The sequence below is a fragment of the Gossypium hirsutum genome, chromosome A05 (assembly GCF_007990345.1).
Source record: "Gossypium hirsutum isolate 1008001.06 chromosome A05, Gossypium_hirsutum_v2.1, whole genome shotgun sequence".
NCBI lineage: Eukaryota > Viridiplantae > Streptophyta > Magnoliopsida > Malvales > Malvaceae > Gossypium > Gossypium hirsutum.
The window spans coordinates 43875798-43887686 of record NC_053428.1 but is presented as its reverse complement, the minus strand read 5'-3'; the positions used below and the strand labels follow the sequence as shown (position 1 = coordinate 43887686).

The following is an 11889-nucleotide window of genomic DNA, read 5'->3' as shown; positions in this document are numbered from 1 at the left end:
GCTAACTTCCAAACATTGTGTAACATTTATTATTTCAGTAATTTAGCTATACATGCCGTTTTCAAAATATGTAAACAATTATACCAAAATTGACAGGATGATAGTGTGATGAAGTCTCTGACCTGTCTTCCAGTTCTTCCGAGCTTTCAAGTACTATAAGACAAGGAAAATAAAATCTAATAAGCATATTTATGCTTAGTAAGTTCATATAACATGAATCAAACTTACCAATCATATTTAATATTTAAATCATATAAAAGCATGATTTTGCATTCATTTTGGTTATTTGCCTATTCATAAACATTTCAATCAAACACGTTAGTAACAAACGTACCAATAGGCATGGATGAGCTCATCATGCTATTGTCTCATTCCATCTCATATTTCTCATGTTTAGTTTTACTATCTCATCCGTTTAATCATTGGAATTATCGATGGATTTTCTAGTAGTACATACAAAGTGTACATTTTCATATTTCGTCAATTCATATCCAGGATTTAGCCCTTAGGATATTAAATCATCAAGCACCCTCTCGAGTTACATATCAAGTAACCGTAGCAAATCAGGATTACCATTTTAGGGAAAATCCTATTCACCTTGAGTTACCATAGTGAATCAGGAACAAATCCTATCCACTTTATATATTTCTAGTGCATCAGGAATAAATCCTATTCACTTTAGTTTCTTTTAGTGAATCAAGAATAGATCCTATTCACTTTTAATTCTCGAGAAGGCTTTTGTTAGATTTTTCCATCCGAGCTCAATCCATTTCTGCAACACATGCAGAACCTCATATATTTCGGGAAATTTCCGTTATCCATCGATCACCAATATTCAAACGGAATTTCACCCATTTATTAATTTCCAAACATGTATCATTTCTTTCATTTCACATCTATATAATTCATATATTCAATTTCATACATCATATATAATACAATACAAAATTTAAATTAACATATTTACATACTCATTCAAGTTATACGAACTTACCTCGATAGCAACTTGTAATCAAAATTCTTTAATCTGATATCTTTTCTTTTCCACGATCACTTTTCTTTTTCGATCTTTTCGGGTCTATATAAATAAATTTAACATCAATTCAACATATCTCATACTCATTTGAATTCAACTCATGTTCTAGAAAAAATTACTATTTTGCCCCAAACTTTTTATAAATTCCATTTTTGTCCCTAGACTCGAAAATTAATATCTATTCAAATTAATCCTTGTTCCAAGCCTATTTGATTTTTACATCTGACATTTACAGCACTTATATTTCATAAAATTTAGAATTTTTCTTTAAATTTCACAAGTTTACAAATTAGTCCCTTTTTACACAACTTTTAATTTATTCTTCAATTTAATCCTTTACCTAATTCTAACTTGAAATTCTATCAATTTAACCCCTAATTCATCAATTAATTCAACATAAACCATGTCCAAAAATCTACTAACTTTCAAAATTTCAACATGTACTAAGTAGTATTTTATTCTAGGATTCCAAAAACATCAAAATTATAAGAAAATGAACTAAATTGGCTTACCAATTGAACTTGAACCCTTAAACCCTAATTTCTCCTTTTCTTTCTCTTTTTCCTTTCTTTCTTTCTCCCCTGTTTTTTTTTTCGTTTTCATTCTGTTCTTCCTTTTTTTTTCTTTTGTTTCTTTTGTTTATTATATTTTAATTATATTATTATATTATAATATCTATAATAAATAAATACATATATGTATTACAAATGTACATATGTATTTATTACACATTTACATTATTATTACCACACAATTGTCATAATTTAATTTAATTTAATTTATTTAGTTCATTTAATTAATATAATATAATAATATAATAATATTTACTTAAATTATAAGTAAATATATAATAATTACTAATATATGTATATTATTTATACACATGGAAATTATTTTTACCACACACATGTCAATTTATGGTGTAATTTCTTATTTAGTCCCTTAAATTTTCTCTATTCTATAATTCAACTTTTACCTTATGTTCAATCTAGTCCTTCCACTCAATTGCTCCTAATTTAACAAATTCACCTATCCAAAATCTAATTAACCACACAACTAACTTCGTAAACATTTATTAAAAATATTTACTAATCTGGTTTACCGGAAGGAGTCCCGAAAATGCTTTTTTTTCAATTAACTACAAAATCAATAAAATTTTCTTATCAAAATTTTCATGCAACCTTTCTATCATAATATAGACCATGCCATAATTTTAAAATAAAATTTTCTTTTTAGCTCGGATTTGTGGTCACGAAACCACTGTTCCGATTTCACTGAAAATAGGCTGTTACATCTAGTAGCTTCTTGAACTGAACTTCTTGCTTCTGCTTCTAAAGTCTTTGAAGGTAAGGTGGTGGAGGATTCTTTACTAGAACTGGTTGATTCATCTTCTGTGGAAATTCTACATCTAACGAAGTTGTCAGTTTATCATAATTGACTGGTTTGGAAACTACCTTATCGGGTTTTGTAGATTTTGGTTCTGGTGAAGTAGGAATTTCAACACTTGGTTGAACATCCACTGAATCTTGAGCATTAGCTAGCTCCTCTTTAACTTCGACAGTGTTGGGCTCTAATGCCTTTCCACTCTCCAATATCAATGCTTTACAATGCTCTTTCCCCAGATTTCTTGGATTCTCCGTGTCATTAGGCAAAGCACCTTGTAGACGATTTCTGAGTTCAGTGGCAAGCTAGCCCATTTGGTTTTCTAGGTTTTTCAATGTGGTTGCTTGGCTTAGGGTTAAGGCATCATTTTTGTAACACCCCTAACCCGTATTCATCACCGAACTAGGGTTAAAGGCGTTACCAAACAAATCAAAACATTTTACAAACAATTCATATACATCATTATCAATCATAATCAAACATTACCATAGAGTCCCTTATTTAGGTCATCGAGACCTTAAACATGCATTAGAAAGGGGTTGGAACTAAATGAGCTCATGCAAGATTTTTCAAAACTTCAATTTTTTTTCCAAAGTTCTACAGGTCACACGCCCGTGTGAATGGGCCGTGTGCCTCACATGGCTTTAGACACGCCTGTGTGTCTAGGCCGTGTCAAAACAGGGCATACATACTGACTTATCCATACGGCCACAAGACACACCCATGTGCCAGGTCATGTGAAAATTAATGAGGTTACTAACTTGGGTCACACAGCTGACTACACTCCCGTATGTCTAGCCCATGGTCGAAACTGACTTGGCCACATGGCCTAACACTTTCCCATGTGTGCGACCGTGTGGTTCGCTCAAGCTCATTTCAAAATGGCCCTCGAGCAACACGGTTGAGAACACACTCGCGTCCCTACCCGTGTGGGCAACAATAGGCCATTTACAAGGTCAATTTGCCGCTCCTTTAAAGGTTCTCCTTGTAAGCATCAAAACCACATCATTTTATACCAAATTCTCGACCATTTCTCAACCAAAACATATACCATTCATGCCATAACATTATTCATCAATTTCATACTCAATATATAAATCGAAACATACCCAAACCCTAAGCCAAAATCATACCAAAACATAGGTTTCACAATCAAATCTCATGCCAAATTCTTACCAAATTCCCTAATAGGCACATATCAAAACTTACCAAATTGACCAATTCTTTTGGCCATTCAAGAACATATCATAAAGACAACATTGCATCACATAATTCATACCAAAAACTCATTCATATTCATTACCAAAACCAAGCCAAATCACATGGATAGATATACACATTACCAAAGCATATACAATTACTTCTAGCCTATACATGCCATACATCATTATAAACATCTTCAAAAGGTACCAAAATGAAGTTTGATAGTGTGTTGATGATCCTCTATGATTCCTGAGCTCTCGGTAGCTACGATATCTATAAAATAGTTGAAAGACACACAAAGTAAGCTTTCAAAAGCTTAGTAAGCCATATACAAATAAACTTAACAATATAAACATATAAGCATCATAATATCCATATACTCCTTGGCCAAATGCTATCACAAACCACACAGTTCAAATACATTTCATAGATTCCCCATTCATTTATGATACTCAATTTTAAACGTACCTAAATCGGATACACATTTCATAAAATCATTCATTTCTCGGAATGCCCGTTGAACCGTTCGAAATCATAAAGATACGCAGATAACTCAGAAAGCTCATACAATGCCAACGTCCCAGAGTGATCTTACATGTAATCAAATATCGATGCCACTATCCTAGACAAGGTCTTACATGAAATCAAATACGATGCCAATGTCCCAGACATGGTCTTACACGTAAATCATAAGTCGATGCCAATGTCTCAAACGTGGTCTTACACGATAACACATATCAGATCCTATGTCATGACATATGTATCCTAATTATTCCTGTGGCTCATACAGGGCTTTTCGGACATTGTCACATTATCAGAGATTTCTTGGATAACACTTATTGAGCTCGAATATTCATCCATCACAATTCAATACCATATAAGTAATAATAATTCAATTCAAACACATTTATTTGTATATTAACTTACCTCATACAGATTTGGGCGAACGGAGTCGACTACTCGACGACTTTCGACTTTCCCCGATCTAAATCCGTTTTCTTTGGTTCTTGATCTAAACACATTCAAATTTAACCATTTTATTCACCAAACCATTCAATTCAATCCAAAAACACACATTTAGGGCATTTTACAAATTAGCCCTCACATTTTCACATTTTGACACTTTAGTCCCTAATTCACAAAATCACAAAATACACAAAATTTTCTTACACATATATTTAGCCGAATTTTCATAGTATTTGTAGCGACGTAAATTTTTTTTGGTTTTTATCGCTAATTGAGGTGACTTATTGGAAGTTTGAAAAAAACGACTTTCGATTTTGTTAAAAAAAGGGAGTCGCCACAGATCTTTTTTCTAGGTGTGATCGGACACCTAATAAATCATCTTTTTTGAAAAGAAAATTTAGTCTTGAACAAAAATGAAGGCCAAATTTAGGTCTACGTAAAAAAACCAAAGTAAAGTTAGGTTCGGGAGTCGGTTACGCACGAGGAAGGTATTAGCACCCTCGCGATGCCCAAAATTGGTATCTTTATTAAACTCGTGTTGTCTTGATTTTAAAAAGTACGAATTCAATTTGACATTTACTCGTGATCCAATTGAAAAATGGGAATTTTTAGTTTTCAATTTTTTTAGAAAGGGTGTCCCATTTTTAACACGAGCCGACGAATTTCACCCAACATAGCGATAAAATCGATGGCTTAATGTTAAATCGGTACATTGCCTTATTTTTTAAATTAATTAAAACATGACAAAAAATATTTCTAAAGTGAGAATTTAAAAATAGATAAACGACACAAACAATGATATCATTAATGAAAAATATTAACATGGAATACTAGAATATTAGAATAACAATAATAATGATATTTAAAAAAAAGAAAATAAAAACAAATCATGTACTAATAATAAAATAAGAAAAAATTGTCATGAAATATTTATGTGGATGTCATTATCAACCCCATAAGTTATAAAACTCTTCCTATACCCCATAAGTTATGGGACTTTTCCTATACCCCATTAATATAGGAGATAAAAGGTCATGACCCTTTAGATGCCCTATAATAATTAGAGAGTTACTTTTAACCCCTATATATATGGGGCTCATGTACTCATGAAAAATAATATATAATATATAAAAAAGGAGATACACTCTCTCTTCTACATTCTCTCTACATTCTTTTTTCTATCACATTTTAGTTTATTCTTTCTTTATTATTTCACAACACGTTATCATCACAAATCTCTAATACAAGAAATCAAGGCCAACAAATTTTTCCTTAAAGATTGCCGAAGGACGCTTAGGTGAAGTAAGGGTAACAAGTTGATCTATTTCATTTGTATTTGTGTTATTTCATTTGCATATTAACATGCTTTATTTTACATTATTGACTTGTATATTTTGTCTTATAATTTATAATGTCAAATCTTACAAAACTCGAATTTGTAGCTCTGGACATCACTGGAAATAACTATTTATCATGGGTACTAGATGTTGAAATTAACTTAGATGCAAAAGGTCTTCGTGAGACTATTAAGGAGGGAAATGAAGAAAGTACACAAGATAAGGCCAAGGCCATGATTTTCCTTCACCATCACCTCCTTGAAGGTCTAAAGACCGAATATTTGACTATTAAGGACCCTCAAATTCTTTGGGCCAATCTAAAGGAAAGATATGACCACCAGAAAACTGTGATTTTGTCTAAAGCTCGTTATGAGTGGCTGAATTTAAGATTACAAGACTTTAAGTCTGTTAGTGATTATAACTCGGCCATGTTCAGAATCACTTCACAATTGAATTTATGTGGAGAGAAGATTACTGATGCAGAAATGTTAGGAAAAACATACTCAACTTTCCATGCAAATAATGTTGTCCTACAGACACAATATTGTGAAAAAGGCTTCCAGAAATATTCTGAATTAATTTATTGTCTCCTAGTGGCGGAGCAAAACAATGAGCTGCTAATGAAAAACCATGAATTACGCCCAACTGGCTCTGGTCCATTTCCTGAAGCGAATGTGAGTTTACACAATGGGCAAGAATTAAAAGAAACACACCATGCAAATAGTAGTGTGCGTGGCCATGGGCGTGGCCGGGAACATAGATATGGATATGGTCGAGGTAATCGTTTTAAAAATTCACATTCTTACCAGAAGTGGGATTGGAAAAATTATAACAGGGAAGAGAAAGAAAAAGGTGAAAATGTGACTAATGTATGCTATCATTGTGGATGAAAAGGACATTGGTCTCGTGTGTGTCGCACACAAAAGCATCTAGTTGATCTTTATCAGCAGTCCATAAAACAGAAGGGAAAGAAAGTAGAAACCAATCTTGTGTATAAAGATGGCGAAGGTCATTTTGATGATGGCAATGCAACCCACTTAGAAGTGGCTGATTTTCTTTCTACCCCTGAAGGAAATTATTAAGGCCGCAAATTTCGATAAATAATAAAATAAACATCTACTATTCTATGTTTCATTTAGCAACTCTAATAATGATGTTATGACCTTTACTAGTGCTATGTTTTATGTGATAATTTTGTTTTATAGACCTTTTAGTAATTTGAACTTTAAATACCTGTTTTCACCATTATGTGTGACATTTTGTGGTTATTTTGTTTCTTTGAAGAACATTATCTCGCAAAGGAAATCAGCTATGAATGGTGAAAATATATGTCTAGCAAACAGTGCAACTACTCACACCATATTGAAAGACAAGAGATATTTTTCTCATTTAATAATGAAAGAAGAAAGTGTGAGCACTATATCTGGTAGTACAACTATTATAGAAGGCTCTGGAAGAGCAATTATTTTATTACCAAGGAGAACAAAAATTGAAATTATTAATGCATTATACTCCTCTAAGTCTCAAAGAAATTTATTGAGTTTTAAAGATATTCGCCAAAATGGATATCATATTAAGACTTTAAACGAAGGAAATTGTGAATTCCTTCAAATTACGAGTATTGCTCAAGGAAATAAACAAATTGTTGAGAAATTGCCTACATTCTTTACTGTTTTGTACTACACAAAGATCAGTTCTATAGAAACACATGCTATAGTAAACCAGAAGTTTACTAATGACTTTGTTCTTTGGCATGACCGGTTAAGCCATCCCGGTTCAATAATGATACAAAAAATAATTGAAAATTCATGTGGACATTCATGGAAGAGCCAACAGATTCTTCAAAACATTACATGTGCTGCATGTTCACTGGGAAATTAATAATCTGACCATCACCAGCTAAGATAAATAACGAACCACTTACTTTTCTTGAGCGAATTCAAGGGGATATATGTGGGCCTATACATCCCCCATGTAGACCATTTAGGTACTTTATGGTTTTAATCGATGCATCGAGTAAATGGTCTCATGTATCTTTGTTATCAATTCGCAACCTGGCGTTTGCGAGATTGCTTGCTCAATTGATTCGATTACGAGCCCATTTCTTAGATTTTCCTATTAAGACCATCCGTCTTGATAATGCTGGTGAATTTACTTCTCAGTTTTTTAGTAACTATTGCATGTCCATTGGAATAAGTGTTGAACATCCTGTAGCTCATGTTCACACACAAAATGGTCTAGCAGAATCTTTAATAAAATGACTTCAATTGATAGCAAGGCCGTTACTTATGAAGTCAAAACTCCCAATCACTGTTTGGGGGCATGCAATTTTACATGCAGCTGCATTAATTCGCATCAGGCCAACAAGTTATCATAAAGTCTCCCCCTTACAAATAGTTCATGGTCAAGAACCAAATATTTCCCATCTAAGAACATTTGGATGTGTCGTATATGTTCCAATTGCTCCACCACATAGAACTAAGATGGGACCTCAAAGAAGGTTGGGTATATATGTTGGATTTGAATCCTTATCCATAATTAAATATCTAGAACCATCTACAGGGAATCTATTTACGGCTCGTTTTGCAGATTGTCATTTTGACGAGTCAATTTTTCCAACATTACGGGGAGAAATCAAACAGCTGGATAAAAAAATTAGTTGGAAAGAGTTGTCATTAGCTCATCTTGATCCTCGAACTAAGCAATGTGATTTAGAAGTTCAAAATATTATTCATTTACAAAGTTTAGCTAATGAATTGCCAGACATATTTTTTGACCCAAAGAAAGTGACTAAGTCACATATACCAGTTGTGAATGCTCCAACAAAACTTGATGTCCCAGAAGGACAAAATCTAGTTGCTACTGAGTCTAATACATGCCCGAAGCATGGTAGACCAATTGGTTCCAAAGATAAGAATCCTCGAAAAAAGAAAGGAGCAAAGATTAATGATGGCAAAATCAAAGAAAAAATAATTATACCGGGATCTCCCGAAGATACTATAGACATGACTGGAAGAATATTTTCAGAAGAAAATCAGGTACCTGACAATGAAGAGATCTCTATTGATTATGTCATGTCCGGTATAAAATGGAACCGAAATCAAATCGACGTCGATGATATTTTTGCATACAATGTAGCACTAGATGTTATAAATAATAAAGAGGATTATGAACCAAAATCGATTGAGGAATGTAAACAAAGAGATGATTGGCAAAATGGAAAGAAGCAATTGAAAATGAATTGAAATCGCTAGTGAAAAGAGAAGTGTTTGGACCTGTAGTCCGTATACCTACAGGTGTGAAACCAGTGGGATACAAATGGGTTTTTATGCGTAAAAGAAATGAAGAGAGAGAAATTGTAAGGTATAAAGCACGTTTAGTTGCACAAGGATTCTCACAAAGACCTGGAATTGATTATGAGGAGACATATTCTCCTGTGGTGGATGCAACTACATTTAGATTTTTGATAAGTCTAGCTATAAGAGAAGGGCTTGATTTACGCCTAATGGATGTAGTAACAGCTTATTTGTATGGCCCACTGGATACTAACATTTATATGAAACTCCCTGAAGGATTTAAACTACCTGAAACAGTGAGTTCAGGTTCCAGAGAACATTATTTGATCAAATTGCACAAATCCCTTTATGGATTGAAACAATCCGGACGCATGTGGTATAATCGCCTAAGCGAGTATTTGTTGAAAGAAGGATACAAGAATGATCCAATTTGCCTATGCATTTTCATTAAGAAGTTTGGATCTGGATATGTAATTATTGCAGTATATGTTGATGATTTTAATATCATCGAAACTCTTAAAGAGATCCAAAAGACTATTGAGTGCTTGAAGAAAGAATTTGGAATGAAACACCTTGGAAGAACGAAATTTTGTTTAGAGTTACAAATTGAGTACCTAAAAGAATGAATCCTTGTGCATCAATCAACGTATATTAAAAATGTGCTAAAGAGATTTTATATGGATAAGGCACATCCAATAACTACCCTGATGGTTGTAAGATCACTTGATCCAAGTAAAGACCCTTTCCGTCCTCGGGAAGATAGTGAAGATTTTCTTGGTCCTGAAGTGTCTTACCTCAGTGCAATTGGGCCATTAATGTATCTTGCTAGCCATACCCGACCTGGTATATCTTTTTCTGTAAATTTGCTAGCAAGATTTAGCTCATGCCCAACTCGGAGACATTGGACTGGAGTAAAACAGATATTTCGTTATCTCCAAGGCACAAAGAATATGGGTCTATTTTTCCCTAATAAATCCAAGACAAAGTTGATTGGTTTTACAGATGCGGGATTTATGTCAGATCCTCATAATGGAAAATCACAATCTGGATATGTTTTTACATATGGAGGTACTGCAATCTCTTGGCGCTCAATGAAGCAAACAATTGTAGCAACATTGTCTAATCATGCAGAAATCTTAGCAATCCATGAAGTAAGTCGTGAATGTGTATGGCTAAGATCTATGATCCAGCATATAAGGAATAATTGTGGTTTATCATCTAGAAAGGAAGCTACAATTGTCTTGTTTGAAGACAACACAACATGCATTGATCAGCTCGATAGTGGATACATCAAAGGTGACAGAACAAAACACATTGCACCAAAATTCTTCTTCACTCATGACCTCCAGAAGATTAAGGAGATAAAAGTTAAGCAGATCAGTTCAAGTGAGAATTTAGCAGATTTATTCACTAAGACGCTTCCTACATCAGTGTTTCAGAAGCTGGTTTACTACATTGGAATACGTCACCTTCGAGATCTCAAGTGATGTAGCCATTAGGGGGAGTTAATACGCGTTGTACTCTTTTTCCCTTAACCTTGGTTTTATCCCACTGGGTTTTCCAGGTAAGGTTTTTAATGAGGCAGCATATCAAGTGTATAATTATGTACTCGTTTTCCCTCACTAAGTTTTTGTCCTACTGGGTTTTTCTTAGTAAGGTTTTAACGAGGCATAATTAGATAATAAACATCCAAGGGGGAGTGTTATGAAATATTTATGTGGATGCCATTATCAACCCCATAAGTTATAAAACTCTTCCTATACCCCATAAGTTATGAAACTTTTCCTATACCCCATTAATATGGGAGATAAAAGGTCATGACCCTTTACATGTCCTATAATAATTAGAAAGTTACTTTTAACCCCTATATATATGGGGCTCATGTACTCATGAAAAATAATATATATATATAAAAAAGGTTTTTCTCTTTATATTTATATTATATATATATAGAACGTATAAAGGAATAAACTTTGAAAAAAATATAAAAATAAAAGGCTAAGATCACCTTAAGCCTTCGATATCTTCAGTTGCTTGATTCTTATGCTACGATTTTGCTAGAATCGTTCTCTGGTAACACTGAAATTACTGTTTTGTTTTTTAATCTATTGGTATTCATCAAAGAAAAAAAATCCCCTTTTACAATAGTTTCCATTCGGCTTTATAGCCCATTTGTTACACTATCTATTTCCCCTTTTTTTTGTTACTGTTGCGTGTTCTGCTTGCTGTGCAGGTGGTGGTTGAAAGGTGGAGCAGAGGCTAGTATGGGGGTTGACAGAGATAATGGGACAGAGGCGGCGGCTAGGGTTTTTCCTGATTTGTTTTTTTCTTTTTTGATGTTGGGCTAGTTGAGTATTGGACTGGTGGTACCTGGGCTGGTGGTACTTGGTTTGTTGGTTTGGGTTTAATGGGTCTTGTGTATTGGGTAGGTGGGCTTATGTTGTAAATGTAACTGGGCCAAAATTGGCATATAACAGCTGCCCCTCTTTGCTCATTGTCGTGTAATGGGAATAGAGCAAAGACACAAAAAAAGGTCAATTTTGCCTGGTCTTGCCAAGTATTGACTTCTTTTGGTGCTCTTCTTGTTCAGGTAGTCTCCTTTCAGTCCACCGCATCTTGTAGCTTTAGTTCAATCCACTGCATCTTCTGATATACGCCTTGTAGCTTC

The 11889-nt window shown here is 33.8% G+C and overlaps 1 protein-coding gene across 1 annotated transcript; it reads left to right on the top strand.

Annotated features, from left to right (window-relative positions):
- Positions 1-5999: 5999 nt before the first annotated feature.
- Positions 6000-7007, top strand: LOC121228935 (uncharacterized). Its single transcript, XM_041111970.1, has 2 exons — positions 6000-6702; positions 6820-7007. Exons 1-2 carry the CDS (start codon positions 6000-6002, stop codon positions 7005-7007), a joined length of 891 nt encoding a protein of 296 aa, XP_040967904.1.
- Positions 7008-11889: the final 4882 nt, after the last annotated feature.